Source organism: Camellia sinensis, chromosome 1, assembly GCF_055761805.1.
Source record: "Camellia sinensis isolate YWXY chromosome 1, ASM5576180v1, whole genome shotgun sequence".
Lineage (NCBI taxonomy): Eukaryota > Viridiplantae > Streptophyta > Magnoliopsida > Ericales > Theaceae > Camellia > Camellia sinensis.
The window spans coordinates 152,650,893-152,669,844 of record NC_138961.1 but is presented as its reverse complement, the minus strand read 5'-3'; the positions used below and the strand labels follow the sequence as shown (position 1 = coordinate 152,669,844).

At 33.9% G+C, this 18,952-nt stretch overlaps 1 protein-coding gene across 1 annotated transcript; it reads right to left on the bottom strand.

Moving 5' to 3' along the window:
• Positions 1 to 611: 611 nt before the first annotated feature.
• On the bottom strand, positions 612 to 7,271 carry LOC145798712 (uncharacterized). Its single transcript, XM_082887409.1, has 11 exons — positions 7,196 to 7,271; positions 4,457 to 5,415; positions 4,227 to 4,367; positions 2,739 to 3,588; positions 2,439 to 2,525; positions 2,037 to 2,340; positions 1,857 to 1,941; positions 1,678 to 1,767; positions 1,303 to 1,554; positions 1,048 to 1,187; positions 612 to 967 (listed from the first exon to the last, which is right to left on the bottom strand). The coding sequence occupies exons 2-11, from the start codon at positions 5,411 to 5,413 to the stop codon at positions 781 to 783; spliced, it is 3,093 nt and encodes a 1,030-aa protein (XP_082743535.1). The 5' UTR covers positions 5,414 to 5,415; positions 7,196 to 7,271; the 3' UTR covers positions 612 to 780.
• Positions 7,272 to 18,952: the final 11,681 nt, after the last annotated feature.

Sequence of the window (18,952 nt, the reverse complement as noted above, 5' to 3'; positions counted from 1 at the left end):
CTTCATATTCATCCACATAAATTTGACAATGGCAGACTAAAGTACTGTGTGGATTGTGTTTTTTCAATTTGATAATTGTTTTGTACTAACACAGTGCATTAGAGATTGAATGATCATATAGGCACCTTCTTTGGTGAGATATGAGTTAAATTTATCTGTAAATTTCTGGTAGCTTCATATCAGTCATTTCAAGAAATGTGCACAGCAGACAGAGAATTCAAAAAATTTCTCTGAGTTGAGAATTTCTCTGGACCAGGAAAGAATTTCTCTGGACTCACTTGAACTCAGAAATTTGTGTCAAAGCCAGAGAAATTTTCATCCAGAGAAATTTTTCACCAACAGAGAAAACTATATGGGCATTGTGGTCTGAAATTTGAAATTCATGCAATGAAATTTTCCAGTGGCAGATAAAATTATTGTGTGCTTTGTGTTTTGTTGAGTTTGATGATTGTTTTGTACCAACACAAAGTTTTACAGATTACATGATCATATAGGCATCCCCTTGGGACGATACAAGTTAAATTTCTCTGTGAATTTCTGGTAGTTTATACCAGAGAAATTTCTGCAGACAATTTTCTCTGGTAGACAATTGTTGAAATTTACATTAGTCGAAATAAAAAAAAAAAAAATGAAATTTAGATTAGTCAAGAAAGGATATATACATATACGTCAAGGATCATCATTCCTTCAATGTATGAACAAGAAAGGATATATACATATATGTGAGACAATTTTCTCTGTGTGGATATGTACATTGTCTTCCTTTCACTAGTTTCACTATTACATTTGTGGTTCTTCTGGGGGTATTTCAAGTGGTTCAGTCCATGACCTGCCAACTTCGGTCACAAATCTCTCTATGAGTTCTGCCCTCATCAACCTTATCTCTTGTGTGGATAATTTGGATTTGATAGGTTCATGCTTGCTATATTGTTTCATTATATAGCAGACAAAGAGGCCACAATCCAGACTGCATACAAATTATAGGTATGGTTAGTTTTAAGAAACATGCAACAGAAATTATCTTATTTATAGATGTATGAAACTTACGAATCGCTTTCTTGTTGTGGAGCATTGTTGACATACTCAAAGTCATAACTTGTGTTTTGTGAGTTAATTAATTTGAAAGAGGGTTGTGATTGAGCGTCTCTTTCAAGACAAGCTTTCAGAAAATTCTCCACGTAATCTTGCTGCAAAAAAATAATTTTTATATAAGAGAGAAATTTACGGACAAGTCAATGGGATTCTATGAAAATTATCATCACATAAAGATGATGATGGATCAGAGAAATTTGCACTCGTTACCAATTGTTTTGCATCTTTGACATATTTGTCTTCTGCATCATCCCTCCTTGGCCTCAATGAGTTGTAGAACCTCCATAAATTGTCTTGTTTGTCCAGGACAAGCAAGGTCCAGTGATTTCCATGTGTGGACTTCTCATTACCTCCAGTATTTATTGGGAAATGGAGGAACCTATAGTTCCTCCATGCTGTTTCAATATGCTTGTCAAATAAGGACACTCGAAAACTTTGATTTTCTGTCATGTTGATGAAATTCTGTGCTCAGAGAAAATCAAAAAATGGTTTTGTTAGTGACACAACTGACTTCAAGAAGTATATTAAGAAGAGAAAGTAGAAAGTAAATTCCAGAGAAAATCAAATAAAATAGTAGTAACATACTAAGCACATGGATGTGAAAAAAAATGAGGTTGGTTGTTGTTTCTCTCTGATTTGGTCAGCCAAAAGGATCTCTCCATAGCCATCAATGACCTGAAAAATATGATTTATAATTGTAATATTTGTTTTATAAAGGCTGATGGAACATTGCAGAGAAATGTTGATGAAAGGGAAAGACTTACATTGTTGGCAATTTCTTTTTGCTTTATGAGGTTTCCAATGTCTTCAAAGGTAATGATATTCAACTCACTTGTCCAAATTAAAGCTCTACAAGATGACAAAGAAGGGATTGAATTGTTGTTAATGCAACATAAGTTTGTAATTTGTTGTTTGTTATGTTCTATTTTGTTTGTTGTACTTACTCAAGCCCAGACACATTTGATATGTGCTGCAAGATGTCTTTTATATGATCTTTTATCAATCTTGAAATGGGAAGAGTTTGTGGAAAGACCCAAGATTTTGTGATGTTTATAGGTTGAGGCAAGACGTATGCATCAGCATCAAGCACTTCTTTGTCCTTTGTGCTTTGCTCAACTTGTTTTGCAGCTTGTTTTGAAGCTCTAGTCACTTTCGCAACTTTCAGATATTGGAATTCTGGATCATGCTGCTTTTCCTTCCTTTCTTTTGCCTTTAAATTTTTTATCATTGAGGTTGGATCTTTTTTGACTATAGGCAGTGAAAATATTAGGAAAAGTGAAATTTCTCTGAAGCAACAGATGATATTTCAATATGTAAATTTATTTAATTCAATATTTTGTAGTTACCATAGAGTTTCTTCTTTTGTTTCGGTTGTTGTTTGTGTGGGATTTGCTCTTGTTGGGTTGTTGGTTGTTGTTCCAGTTGCATTTCAACTATACACAGTGAAAATCAAACAAGCCCCAAAAATGGAATAAGAAAATATACAGAGAAATGAAATGAGCAGTAGAAATATAACTAATGTGTTGAGAGAGATATAACTTCCAGAGAAAATTACCAATGACAGAGAAAATTATAATAAATAGAAATTTCTCTGAGTTATGATGGCACAAGGACATAACTTTTTGTGGCTCAAGATTTTCACTGACCTTGTGGTTGAAGTTGTGTTGGTGTTCGGTATGGTTGTGTTGCTAGTTGGACAGATAGTTCTTGAACTTGTTCATGCAATTTGGCATTTTCAGTTTCAAGCTCCGAATTTGAACACCTCAACTGTTGAATTGTTTTTGCATCGTCTGCTTTTTCAACCTCCAACATCCTTAGTTTCATTCGGATTGTGCTTTCTTTTTCTTGAAGTTCTGAGTTATGTGATGTCAGGATTCTTATTGAAATATCCTTTTCAGCAAGTAATTCCATCCAATTTCTGTCTTCTTCTTTTTTAGATTGAGACAGTGCCTTCAGTCTTTGACGTAGATCAGCAATTTGGGCATCCTTTGATTCCTCAAATTCTTCAGGCTGATGCATTGTTGAGCCACAAATGCCATCATGTTGTTGGTCCATCTGCTCATTATTTTCTTCTTCATCACTTTCATCCTTGTTCTCTTCTTCTTGTTCATCTTCATCTTCATCTTCTTGTTCACTTTCTTTCTGTTCATTTTCTTCTTCATCACTTTCTTCATCATGTTGTTGGTCCATCTGCTCATTATTTTCTTCTTCATCACTTTCTTCATCATTTTCTTTCTGTTCATTTTGTTCTTTGTCTTCTGGTTCTATTTCTTCACTTTCTTTGGTGGTTTCTTCTTCTGTGCTGCTTGCTTGATGTTCTTGTCCATTGCTGGTTTCTTTGGTGGTTTCTTCTTCTTTTTGTTCATTCCCTCCATCTTCAGATGGATCTTGTAATTTCTCCTTGAATATGACAATTGCCTTTTTTAATTCTTTCTTCGTCTTTTTGCCAAGACAAAACTCCTCAGATGGGTTTTTGACTAGCTGCTTGTTATCAATCTGTAACAGGAGTCTCTTTTATTAGAGAAATGTTACAAAATTCACTCAGAGAAAAAATTCAAATAAGGAAAATAAAATTCATTTAAATGATACTAATTGGAAACAAACTTCAGAGAAAATTGTATTGGGCCAGAGAAAATTAGAGGCATGGAGTTAATTGTATGGGGCAGAGAAAATTATGAAACAGTGAAATAAACAGTGTTTATAAGTTAATGTTTTACTATATTTGTGTCAGAGAAATTTGAATTCCAGTGAAAATTCATTAGAAGGGTAAAAATAAACAGTGTTAATCAAAGATGCAAGGCACACAAGTTATGGGCAGAGAAAATTACACACAAGGAGATAAAATTTGATGGGCCAGAGAAAATTATGTGACAAAGAACATAATTCAGATATTAGAGAAAATGAATCAGGGCATATAAGTTAATGTGTTACAATTGTGGTCAGAGAAATTTGGATGGGAGAGAAAATTGATTACAATGGCAGAAATAGACCAGTGGTTAACAAAGAAGAAAACAGAAATTGATATTTCAGAGAAAATTAATCTTAATCAATCAATGCATAAGGAGGGAAACAAAGCAGTAGTCAGAGAAATTTTTGAAATTTCACTGAGATTTCGGTAGCAATAGGAATCTAACCTGTCGAGGTGCAAGAGAGTGGACTGGTGTCTTCTGCAGCTGTTTCGTCAAGGTTTGAAGGTTCCACTTGGCACATCTTGGGAAGTCTGTTGTGTTACTGTCTTCTGAGTCAATGATAGTTGCATGTTCACATAGCCAATACTGTGACGAAAATGAAAGTAAATAAAATTTTGTAAACGCACAAATTTGTAAGTATGATAACTGCAAATTTGAATGGATATTATACTTACCAGCAATGCAATGACACACCCCGTAACTTTTTCTGGAGTTCTATGCAATGCCATGATAGAATCAATCAATGTTGATGTGATTGCTTCCGGCCAATCATACTGTTTCATTGATTCAAGAGGTTCCACATACTTTATAAAAACCCAACCTATTGAATTCCCACTTGTTGCAAAAAATAGGGTGAGACACAAGTACAATGTAACAATGATTGCTACATCTTTGAAGTCAGTTGGTTGCTTGCCTTTCATTGCTTTGACCAAGGCATTTTTAAGAACAGGACCAGTGAGCCTTGTGTCCTTTTGGAATCTTCTCCTGAGGAATGCAGATTTTGGCTTTTTAGAGTATCTTAATGACATGGCTCCTTTACCTCCTTCCAAACCAAAAATCAAGGTCATGTCATTTGTTGTAAAGGTCAGGTTCTTCTTCCCAACTGTGAATGCTTTTGTTTTTTCATTGTAACATTGGATTATGGCAACTACATCATCATCGGATTTCCTAGATTTCTTTGGATCCATCCTTCCAGTGGTTAGAGCTTGAATCAAATACCAGAATGGGGTCTTTTGAAGCTCTAGAAGATGTTTTGAACTGAATTTAAGTGTTTGAAAGAAGGAGACGACAGATGAGAGGTTGGATCGGTATTGAATGCTGTAGTGAGCTCTCTTTCTGTGGAGTTTAACAGGTTTTTTCCCCCTTGAGCTTGAGTCTTTTGAAGTTGGGGTACTCATCTGGATGCTAGTTGCTTCATCAGCTTGGACTTGTGTGTTTTGGGAAGGAGTTTGTGGTGTTTTATTGCTGGTTTTTGATCTTAGATGATAAGAGGACTGAGAGAGTTGTTCTTGCTTCCTTGGTGTTTCTAGTGTTTTGCTGCTGGTTTTTGATCCTAGTGCATAAGAAGACTGAGACAGTTTCTGTTTTTTGCTTGGTGTTTCCGGTGTTTCGCTGCCTTTACGTTTTGCCATTTCTAGACAATGATTAAAGCATAGAGATGTCAACATTAAATCCCAGAGAAAAATGGAAATGTCAGAGAAAATTACAGATAAGGGAGAAAATTGGAGATGCCAGAGAAAATTACAGATAAGGGAAAATTACAGAAAATTTGACATGTCAGAGAAAATCAACTCAGCATCATAAACATGGGAGAGAAATTTTCAATAATTGTTTAAATTACAGATAGAAGTAAACATACCAGAGAAAATGAATGATAGAAAAAAGTAAACATGGCAAGTGAAAGAAAATTTGCATTCCACAATTAGCAAAGATAAAATAAACAAAGTAATGTAAACATGGCACTGAGAAGTATACCATATTGAAATCAAGAATTGAACAAAATAAACATACCAGAGAAAAATGCACATTCTGGAAAAAATTACACATTCTTGAGGAAATTTCCATTCCAGAGAAAATTTCAATTCATAATATTAAAATGCAAGAAAAATTTACATACACAAGCAGAGAAAATTAACCATGATAGAGACACTCAATGGAGGAAAGTGGTGCGATGTGGTCAGAGAAAATTATAAATACCAGAGAAACTTAGACAGGGGCAAGAGTGTTATTGACATTGCAGAGAAGGATACATATTCCAGAGAAATTTACAAAGCAGAGAAATTCAGAGACAAAATGACAAAACATATTCAAGAATAAGATTATAATTTAGAGAAATAACTTTTTCTCAAAGTACATATGGCAGAGAAAATTCCAAGAAGAAACATTCATTCCAGTCCACAATATTAAAATTCCAGAGAAAATTTAAAATGACAAAGACACAAGGGAGGAAAGTGGTGCGATGTGGTCAGAGAAAATTGTAAATACCAGAGAAACTTAAGACAGAGGCAAGAGTGTAATTGACATTGCAGAGAAGGATACATATTCCAGAGAAATTTACAAAGCAGAGAAATTCAGATACAAAATGACAGAAACATATTCAAGAATAAGATCAAAATTCAGAGAAATAACTTTTTCTCATAGTACATATGACAGAGAAAATTCCAAGAAGAAACGTTCATTCCAGAGAAAATTATAAATACCAGAGAAACTTAAGACACAGGCAAGAGTGTAATTGACATTGCAGAGAAGGATACATATTCCAGAGAAATTTACAAAGCAGAGAAATTCAGATACAAAATGACAGTAACATATTCAAGAATAAGATCAAAATTCAGAGAAATAACTTTTTCTCAAAGTACATATGGCAGAGAAAATTCCAAGAAGAAACATTCATTCCAGTCCACAATATTAAAATTCCAGAAAAAATTTAAAATGACAAAGACACAAGGGAGGAAAGTGATGTGATGTGGTCAGAGAAAATTATAAATACCAGAGAAACTTAAGACAGAGGCAAGAAAGCAATAGACATTCTAGATTAAGATAGACATTGCAATTAAAAATACATATTACAGAGAAATTTACGGAGCAGGAAATTTTATAGACAGAATTACAGAAACATGTTCAAGAATAAGATAAAAACACAAAAAATTGTTGTGAAAATAAACTTGCCAGAGAAAATTGAAAGAAGAAAATTACATTAATCAAAAATCAGAGAAATTCAAATGCCATAGAAATTTACAGATAAAATCAAACAAACATGTTGAAGAATAAGTTCAAAATACACAGAAATAAATTTTTTCAAATGCAGGTAGCTTTTTATTACGAAATTGAAACCCTAATTTATGAAAGGTTATTATAAAATGCTATTAACTGTGTTTTCAGAGAAAATCTAGTTGTATTGTAGAAAAACTGACCAGAGTTAGGATGAAACTTGAATGATGAGCTGATATGGTCCGCGATGAAGATGCGACGTGACGAAGATGGACTGAGATGATGATGAGCAGTGAAAACGAAGCTTTAACGTAGGTCAGAGAAATTTGTGAGGAAGGAATGGGAATGATTTTTGGAGAGGATAACGAAGCTGTAATGTCGATGGTGCAGATGATATTGAAACCCTAATTCTGCTGGTCTCCTGTTCGTGAAGATGCTGGATGTTTGGAATGTAACTGAGACGTCGGAATGAGTTTGGTTCTGTGTTGATTTTGGCGAGGGTATTTTGGTCCACAAAATAATTAAAAACGCGCGCCAAGTTGTTTCAGGGACGTGAGGCATCACTATCTTTTTGTGTGTCCTTTAGCCTCTAAATTGTTATTATTAGGGACCTTAAAAAAAAATCCCCTTATAGATTTAGGTAGGAATTTATTTAGATTTAATTAAAAAATCACTAATATATGATAATCCATTAAAAATTAGTGTAAGATATGGACTAAAAGCTCCAATTGGCATCATGTCACTAACTTGTTATCTAAATAATAGCTATAAATGAAGAATGAGAACGTTTTTTTAAGGTTTTTTATCCAGATTATCTCTTTGGTAGTGGTTTTTTTTTTTTTAAGATGGTCTCTTTTGATAGTGTTTGATAACCTAAAATATAAATTAAAAATTAAGAAAATTTTAAATGATAAAAAATTATTTAATTTTGATTTATAAATATTTATAAGACAAATTACACTGGTGGTCTCTACATTTTGCCCGTTGTTTTATTTTGATTCTTACACTTTCAATTGGTACAATTTTGACCCTTAGTTTTAAATTTTGTTTCAATTTGATCCAATTGATAATATCCTTAATGTTTTTGACAGAAAATAATCACTGAATTAGTTGAGGTTAACTAACTGAGGTTAGTAAATTTATAATTTTACTCTAAAATATATGACACATGTACTTATATACATATTTTTCATAAAAATATGCTAAGAGTTATAATTAATTAGACCAAGTTGAAACAAAATCATAAACTCGCGGTCAAAATCGAGTCAGTTAAAATTATATATACCAAAATGACACAAGGACTAACATACAGAGATTACTATCACAATTTATCCATACTTGTATATATATATATATATATATATTAATATATCCCGTTATAACGTCACAACCGTCGTCATGGGCACCACCACCATCATCATCACCATCACTGCCATCCACCACCCTTTTTAATGACCATCACCTTCATTACTATTGTCAACATTACCACAAGCACAACCATGATTTCACTATCATCACCGTAGTTGCCACTATCATTACGACCATCATAACAACTACAACCCTTCACCTCTACCCTCTACGACCATTACCATAACCACAACCATCATTACACCACTTCTGCCATCCTCTTTTTATCTCCACTGCATTACTACTCGACTATCGCAACAACTACTATCTCTTTATCTCCACCACCACTATTATTCATTCAATAGTCACCATTGTTGCATCTACCATCACCATCAACCTACCATTACCATTACCATTACCAACTCATTATCACAATATAAAATTAAAAATTATAATTATAATTATAATTTAAAATAATAATTTTCAAATTTAATGTTATTCATATAGATCAATATATTTTAATTCGGCACTTAAATTTTGATCCAACGAATTTTCAATTTTAAAAAATTCAACATTCAAATTTCATGCTAAATTTTTAATTTTTAATTTTTAATTTTATCAACCACCACCTCCCTTTCCCTCATTGTCAGTAATGAATAGAGAAAAAAAAGACAATTTTGGCAAATCCCAAAGGGCAATAAATAAATAAATAAATAATAAGATAAATTACAAATACACCTTCTAAAGTATACTTAAAATATGAATTGTCTCTTACGATTTAAAAAATTACAAATATCCCCTTGTAAGAATTTTTTTATTAAACAGAATAAACTGAAAAAATAAAATTCCTAACTACTCTCCTATACAATAATAAAATTACTTGAATTATTAATTGAAATAATTTCTGACATTATTAAAAATTATTAATTAACTTGATAATTTATTGATAAAATTTATTATAAAATTAAAAATTTGAAAAGATGAAATGTAATTTCTAAAATTACAAAAATAATTTATATTTGAAATAAATCTGAAAAAGTATACCTAAATAAAAATACCCACCGAATATTCAAACCTTTAATTGCTTGTGAACCCTAGAATTAAGGGGAAATTATTAAATGTTTTCGGAGTACCACGTGTTTATATTCCTTAATCAATTATCATTCAATATATTTTTTCATGTGTTTTAAACATTGAACACAATACCACATACTCACATTCTCTACCAATCACAATATTATAAAATATTACATATTTATATTCTGAAATTACTGAATAATTATCCAAAATCAAGATAAGTATTTAATATTCCGTGATGCTGCTGCCTGCAAATTGTTAAGTAAATCTGAAGAGGCATACCTAAATAAAAATACCCACCTACCGAATATTCAAACCTTTAATTGCTTGTGAACCTAGAATCAAAATAAGTGTCGGTGTGTTATATAAATATATTTTTTAACTTTTTATTTTTTTAGTCATATTATTCTTATATTTTTTTGTATTTAAAAAAAAAAACACTTATTTAAATCATTGTAACCCGTGCCAGCAAATTGAAAATTGTAATCGATTTGATACAATCGATAAAAAAAAAGCTTAAATAGTACACATTAATATATATTTAGGAGGAAAAAACTTGAGTATATATTTAATTTTTGGCATAGTGCATAAAGTGGTTGTCCCGAGACTTATACCCATAATCTCAAGATTATTAGACCTGGATTTGCAGGTTTAACACAGTCGTTATTTGAGTAAAAATAATCACCGAATTGTTCATGTTAGTTTTATTATTTTGAGTACTGATACAAATTGCTTCTCCCGTTAAACCACACCGAACCGCACCGATTGAAGTTTGGTTTTGTTTAAGGGGTTTTTTTTTTAAGGTCCTTGATCTTATGATTTTATAGCATAAAGGACATCAAATATTTTTATGATGTCTAAGGTCCATCAACAATATTTTCATAATGTCTAAGGTCCCTCAACCTTGATCCAGAGAAATTTCAGTCCAGAGAAAATTGGTCCAGAGAAATTTCAGTCCAGAGAAAATTGGTCCAGAGAAATTTCAGTCCAGAGAAAATTAGTGCAGAGAAATTTCAGTCCAGAGAAAATTGGTCCAGAGAAATTTCAGTCCAAATTTCTCTGGAAAATCTAATTATTCTCAGAATTTTATGCAGAGGGAGCCACACATACACCATGCATATTTTTGGTGAATGTTTGTGCACTGATAATCAAGAAATGTCTTTTTTATCTTGAAGAAGTTTACGAATGATTTTTTTTTGTTTCCCCTTCCCTTTTATCACTTGATGCAAGTTCTTCCCAATTCCTAAGAAAAAACAATGTATTGGCTGTAAATTCAAAATTCTTTCTACCATTGTGTTTCGTATACAATTCGTGGCCTTTATATTTCCGCTTCAGTCTTCCATTAATGGGAGAGTTCTGCAACTTCTTCAGCGCCGAATCATGACCATTGTCATCATCTCACGTCACAGAGAAAATTGGTCCAGAGAAATTCTGGGAAGAATTTCTCTGGACCAACCCTAATAAAATTTAGTTCAAAAATCAAAGAATTTCTCTGGTTTCAACCTAGAGAAAATTCAATTCAAAAACCAGAGAATTTCTCTGGTTTCAACTTCAAATGAAAAAAAAAAAATTCAATTCACAATTTGCAACCTGGAATGCTTAATTTGAAACCCAGAGAATTTCTCTGGACTAGCATTGCTATTGCTTGTGGTGAACCCAACACAACTGCAATTGTTCCAGCACTTTTCCATACAATCGCTAATGCTTAAGCCCGAATTATCGTCACGGTCACTGGATTCGGCCGAGTTGGAAGTGAAGGCTCGGAGCAATAATGAGATGAAAAGGACTTTTACTTGACTACTTTGCCTCTTGTAGAACACAGAGATGCTGTGGTTTTGAACTCCAGGTTTATCTTCTTGTTCGACATCTTCATCAACCTCTATATCAGTAACTAAACAGCACAAATGCTGCACAAACTTTATTACCAAGAAACAACAACAATACCAAAAGCACACATATACAAGAACACATCATTTGTGTAGTTGACAGATATAATACAAGCTGTAGAAGGGGAAATTGAATCAGTTAGACTCAACTAGTCAGAGAAAATTCGATCTAGAGACTCTAGACGAATTTTCTCTGGACTTCACAGAGAAATTCTAGTTTACAGAGATTTTCTCTGGTCCAATTTTCTCTGAACTTCACATTTCACAGAGAATTTCTCTGGTCGAATTTTCTCTGGACTTCACAGAGAAATTCCTCTTCCATTTCTTGTTCTTTTGCATCTTGATTCCCAGATTGATCATCACACTTGTTCATTGTAAGGTGCAAATCTAAAGCATTAGGGACAGAAGAGTAGGGAAAGTGTATGAAATAGACTGTAAAAGCTTGACGGAATAGTAGGGAAAACAGGGGATGATGAATTAAAATGAAATTAAAGGGGTTCAAGAACTTGAAACCCTAGAATGAGAAAGTGTATGAAAGAGGAGGAGGAAGAGGAACCTCGTTGATTATCGCCCTACATGTCCACAATTCCACTTCTTGGAGACCAATTAAGCATTCGACGAACGATGAGAGTGATGATTCATCGCCGATTGCATAGCAGCTTCGCAATTGGAGTTTCTTGAGCTGTTTACAACTCCTCCAGAGCCAACTGAGGCCGTAATCGCAGTGTTGAATCCCGGACAAACCTAGGGTTTCTAATTGAAGTTTGGTTTCGGAGTTTCCGATCATTGAATCGGTCAAATTGAGTTTGTGTAAATCGAATTGTCCAGTGTTGAAGACGATCGAGAGGTCTTTTAGTGAGTGGAAAGAGATGAGCCAGTGAAACTTTCATCTGATATATGTTTAGGGACCTTAGACATCAAAAAATAATTTTGTGGATCTCTTCCATTACGAAAAGTGGAAGATGGACCCTAGACCGATTTTAATTGGTTTAGAACCTTTCAAATTTGAACCACTTTTTAATATATTCACTAATTTATATAAAAATATTGAATTAGTTGTTTGTCCACCACTTTAAGCATATAAAATCTATCCATTTAATAAATATTTTTCAATTCCTAGATTAACGAAAATACAAACAAATTTTTTTTTTAAAAATACTAAAACTTCTAGAATAATGAGTCAGAATTAAGATTATATATAATAAGAATTTACAAACTTTAGAATATAAAAATGATAAGGTTACTTAATTAAGTTAATAATTTATTATACTCATTAATATCATTATATTATATATATATATATATATTAAATGTAATATATGTTAAAATAATCGGTTTCGATTTAATTTGGTACAGAAGGTAATTGAATCAATACTAAATCAAAAAAAATAAAAAAAATCCAAATTTAAAAATCATAAAGATTAATTTTTATTAAAAAATAGATAAAATATAATCATTTCAATTTGATTCAATTGATTTGATCGTTTTTAAAATTTTTCTTATTGATAATTCACATTATTTCAGATGGCACATGTATGGTGGCAGAGAAAATCCACTCTTCTAGTAGTATTGTTATTGACCTGACAATTGCATTGTTTCAGATGGCACGTGTATGGTGGCAGAGAAATCCACTCTTCTAAGTAGTTACTGTTATTGACCTAACATGGATATGGAAAATTACCAGCACTCCCTTCAGCTTGCCTAAAATATAAATCATCATTATAATTCTAAAATTTATACTTTACTCTTGTCTATCTTTTTTATAACAATTGCATTATTTCAGATGGCACATGTATGGTCGCAGAGAAATCCACTCTTCTAAGTAGTTATTGTTATTGACCCAACATGGATATGAGAAATTACCAACACCCATCAGTTCGCCTAAAATATAAATCATCATTATAATTCTAAAATTTATACTTTACTCTTGTCTATCTTTTTTATGACAATTGCATTATTTCAGATGGCACATGTATGGTGGCAGAGAAAATCCACTTTTCTAGTAGTATTGTTATTGACCTGACAATTGCATTATTTCAGATGGCACATGTATGGTGGCAGAGAAACCACTCTTCCAAGCAGTTATTGTTATTGACCTAGCATGGATATGGAAAATTACCAACACTCCCTTCAGTTTGCCTAAAATATAAATCATCATTATAATTCTAAAATTTATACTTTACTCTTGTCTATCTTTTTTATGATTAATATTACGTATCATTAAATAAATATATAAAAACTTTCATAAAATTAATTTAATAATGATTGCATAACATATAATAAAACACTACAAATTAATTCAAGAGTTGAGAATTTTTATAAATTTTTTTTTAAATAAATAAATTATAAAAAAAAATTGATTCAGTGTCATGGAGCAAGTCATAGTAGGCCACAACAATCAAATTGCAATACAAATCGATGGGTATATTACACTTTGTATCCTTATACTTTACATCAAATCTCACTTTAACTCGTACACATGAAATCATGACAGTCAATCTCCTATACTACGAAATGAGAGTAAAAGAGAAAAATCATTCATGCTTTCCACTAATACACTTTGCCCTACGTGATAAGTATATGGGAGTTAAATAATACAATATATATATATATATATATGTTTGTATGGTAAAAATTAGGATGAAAAGGCAAGAATGTAGAGTTTTTGAAATTCAAAAAAAAAAAAAAAAAATACGACAAAGAAATCAAAGAAAAATAAAGATGAATAGATAGATGACTATATTATCGTGAAAAGCAGGGTTTCGTGATTCCAATTTATGCAAAATCTTGGTTCATCTTCTTAATTGTTCACAATCTGCATTTTCTTTTAACCTAATACAGTCATATTTTGATATAAATTTTGAGATAAAGTGTGTATTAGTGAAAAATATAAATGATTTTCCTTTCTTACCCTCATGTCGTAGTCATATTCTTATCATATGACTAGATTCTGTTAAAGATTTAACAATTGAATAACAGAAAAAGAGACATTGACACTTGTATAGGGATTAAAGTGAGATTTGACCAAAAGTATCGGAGGTTGACTGTCACAATTTCATGTACATGCACTAAAGTAGGATGTAACGCCCCAAAATAACTTAACACAATCAGGTACATCCACCAACATCCATTAAGGAATAATATCAAATCTCCAACATCTACATCATTAATCAATAAGGTTTGTACAAAAGTCCCATATGCGAATTATACATTCAAGGGTATGGAAATACATGAATCTATAGCATGTAGAACATCAAATCCCAAAATAAATAAAATGCCCTTAAGGGCTTACATGTTTCAAGGCTTAAGCCCGGTTACACAAAAATGGTTTCACGAACCCATACATTTATAGCCCTTGGCTAGCAAAATAAATCACAACAAAAATAGAGTCATTTACTCCTCACAAAATATGTCCACGCCTTCAACTCAGCGGGATCACCACATCTTTTATTGCACCAAAATCCCATAGGGGTGAGTGTAAACCCTAGTAGAGAAATACTTAACAAAGTATATACATTTTGTACAAGCCTCATAAAAAGAAATACATATGTCATGCAATGCTTCTGACATGAAAATCACATTGTCATCTTCTAAAAATCCTTTATACTGAATGATATCTTGATGTCTTAAAAAGAAATACACAAATTATCAATTTAATTCGGGAGGGGGGGGGGGGGAGAAGGGGTAAACACAACTCAGGTAATCCCTAGGTTAGTGTCTGCAAGTAAGCAAAACTAGCTCTACCAATACCCCACGTTACCGGTTGCTAACCGGAAGGGAAGTGGTACATCCTCCGTGCGTGTTTTCGGTCTTTCACCCCGAACACTCAGGCCAACTTAACCAATTTTATCTACACCTCTTATTCGGATTTACCAATGTATTTACCCCAAAACATTTCAATAATAAATAGATAAATAAATTATTATAAACTTCTTTTCTCAATGCAAGTTTCCAAACTTGAATCAAAACATGTGATAACCGATTGAATGGATGAGCAAAGCAACAAATACCATTCCAACAATAATTTTTTCTCCATATTCAAAATACTTCAACAATAATCCCACGAGAATCAAAACCCCCATTTCTCCTTTCCATGCCATTTCACAAATAGCCACATATTTATCTAATTTTATCGATAATAGCAATATTTCTTTATTTCTTATTTCCCTCAACATTTTAGCCCTCACAAGACTACACCAACACTAAACAACAACTACAACATTCACAATTCTCATGCCCCATGAAAATCATCACTTAGTACATAACAATAATAAAAGAGTTCTAATCCTTTACTCATTTTGGCCCATAAAATAACTTATTAACAATGTCAATCACAAACACCTTTACAACTTTTGAAAGCCCAATTTCAAGGTTTTTCTCAACCACACCACACACACACACCAATCTTTTCAAAAAATTTCCTCAAAATCATTTCTCCCTAGCCAATGTAATTTAAAACGCTCAAGAAAATTATGTCATGGAAAATGAGGAGCAAAACCCCTCCTAAACTGCCCACATTGTTGAGCCAACCATTAATACTCAATATTTACAAGAGAAATTCCAAAATCAACAATAAATCTTGCAAAATATATATATGACTCAAGGGAAGTCCCTACCTCATGTTTGACGGGGAGATTTGATGAAACCCTAGAATTGGAAGTTGTAGAAATTCGATCTCCACCGTATAAGGTGAAGTTGTTGCTTTGCTCTCTAAGATTTTGTGTAAAAGATAGATCAAAATTCAATGGATTGCAAGAAATCAAAGGTTCTTGGTGTTTGATAAGAGTTTTTAGAGAGAATGAGGAGCAAAAGTGTTTTTAAAGTGAGAATGAAGGGTTAAAAGTGACACACACTCAGCCAAAAGAGAGAAAAAAAAAACGGAGTTCTTCGATCCAGCCTGTCTCGCACGTGCGGCACTCCTCCCCCGTACTAGCCTCTGTACCTGCATATAATGTAGTGTGAAACCCAGAATTTCCCCCAGATTCCTGCATGTGCGGCCTCACCTCCTGCACGTGTGGCTGTAGACGTCCCCGAACGCCCGGGAGGATGGGTCCCGTTCTGTTCATATTGGGGTTCACTACAGTTCGGACTCTTAAATTGTCACGGTGCTAAATCTGAACCAAAGAGTCCAAATCCGGCAAATCGTTTTGAGAAAACAGATTTTGAAAGAACTGCCAAACATGGACTGCTTTGCCATATACAGAGTCGCCACCTAAATATTTTATTTTGGGGGAATTTAGGAAACCCTGACTCATTGCCTAAGGCCACGTGTCTGTCATCACCAAAGTTGCCTCGGCTCGGGAACTTGGGTACGATTGGGGAAGGTCACTTCGTGAGCACCCTCGCTCGCCCGATCAAAGATCGGCCTCTACTAACTATGATAGCTATTTTTGAAAACATTATGCGTTCTTATTCCGGTTATTAGCCTAGATTTACTATGTGATGCGCACAGCATACAAGTATAGACTGAGTCGCCTGAATTAGAACAAAACATGTGATGTTTGTTTATTTGAAAATGGTTTGATGGTGCTACCTGCAAGTAGGCTAAGACGTAGATTTGCCACCCTCGGGTGGGCTTAAAAACATGATTTTGCCACTATCTAGTGGGCTTAAAAAAACTCACAGTCAACGAATTGTTCCAATTCAAATAACCCAACCTTCACCCACAAGCATTCAGGCAGATATATCATATAAGCAATTAGCCTCATGGTAAGCATGCTATCATGGCAGTCACTCACACACATGCAAGGATGCTAAAGCATAAAACTTACCGAGTACTCCAAGCCAAAACAAAAGCTATTTAGAAATCCATGCATGATCCTAATTATATAGAAATGCCTAATGCAACACATGCAAAAATGTAACTAAGATAGGCTCGGCTATTCTAAAGATGGCATGTGAAATGCTACACCTAACATGTATTCAACTTGGAATTGAGATACAAATGCAGTTAGTATGATGCGCCGAGCCCGGTGCATGCAAGACAGATGAAATGAATGCAAACATGCTATCATACTGTATGCTAATTGAAACATGCCCTAATCTAACCATCATAAGCTGGTAAATAAAAGGGAGAAAGACGTGGGGTTGGAAGACATACATCACACACACGCACACTTATTACAACATTGCCTTCGCGCAGAGGGTCCGAATAAATAATATACAGTCCCAAATGAATAATTACAGTCCAAATATGTACAAAACCCTAATTAATTAACAAATTAAATTGGGAAAGCAATAAATTGGCATGTAAGCCAGGGACTATCTCAAATCTGCTCCGGATGATGAATGATGCATGTTCGGGTTGCCTTGTGCGGAGAATCCCTCGCGATGCCCCGGTTTGCCTCTGTTTACAATTGTTCTTGGAATGCGTGTCAAGCTCCAGAAGGCTGTCGATTTCTGATTTGCTGCAACAGAGAGCAACAAAGGGGCATGGCAAAGTATTTTCACATATGTATGCATGACTACACTTCAGGGAGTGTGGTCCTCGATCTTCGTGCCACCAATCACGCATATCGATGCATGATGGCCGAGGAGTCGAATTGCACGACTCAATATGAAATGAATGCACATATAAACACAACAAGACCTAAACTCCATCATGGATTATTCGGAGTGTCGGTGACTGGGAATTGAGACACGTTCCGTCACTCGAAGTACGAAACGTCCCTCGTTTCCCGTGCTCGGGCTAACTCCTATCCCAAATGCAATGCAATATGCATGACATGCATGAATGCAATTCTAACATGCAACCTAGCATACACAATGCTATGAAATGGCATACACGATGCACGAGGTAACATGGCATACACAATACGCTAACATACAACTTAGAATACACAATGCTATGAAATGGAACGGCATACATAATGCACAATGGACTTACACTAATATGAGTGGACCTCAGCCACACTCACATTAGTAGCCATTAGATGAAAATGAGACACTCGAAATGCGTGCACACATGCACGCGAACCGAGTAAGCCTAAGGCATCAAATGAAACTCTACCCAAAGCATGGCAAGGCATGGAACATGATATGCAAACATGCAAATTTCAGCGCTGGAATATGATACAAAACAGCCCCGAAACATGGAAACATGGCACCCGATGCATGGAACGAACCCCGAAATTCGAAACTAGGCACATGGAATGACTTACAGCTATACAAAGCATGCATTATTTGATCATGAAGCATGAAGACAGATGCAAGACAGTCCCAAAAAATGAATATTTCCATTTTATAACAAGCCTAAAAAATGAACACAAATAGGGCTAATCTATCATGCAAAAATGGCCCTAAAAGAGAGATTAAACACAAGGGACAGCAGCTGACCCCAAATGGCAAAGATCCCTTCAAAAAAGTTGAAGAGAGGCTCAAAAAAAGGCACTTTATAGTTTACATCAAGCCATGAAAATAATCACAAATAAGGCCAAACTATCATGCAAGAAAAGGCCTAAAAGACGGGTAAAGAGACAAGTGGTAGTTTTTGTTCTCAAACAGAGGAGAGCCCTTCAACAAAGTTGAAGAGAGGCTCAAAAAAAGATATTTCACAATTTATGAAAAAGTCCAAAACAGCTCACAAATAAGCCTAAAATACTATGCAAAAATTGGCCTAAAAGAGAGATAAAGAGGCAAGTGATAGAAGGA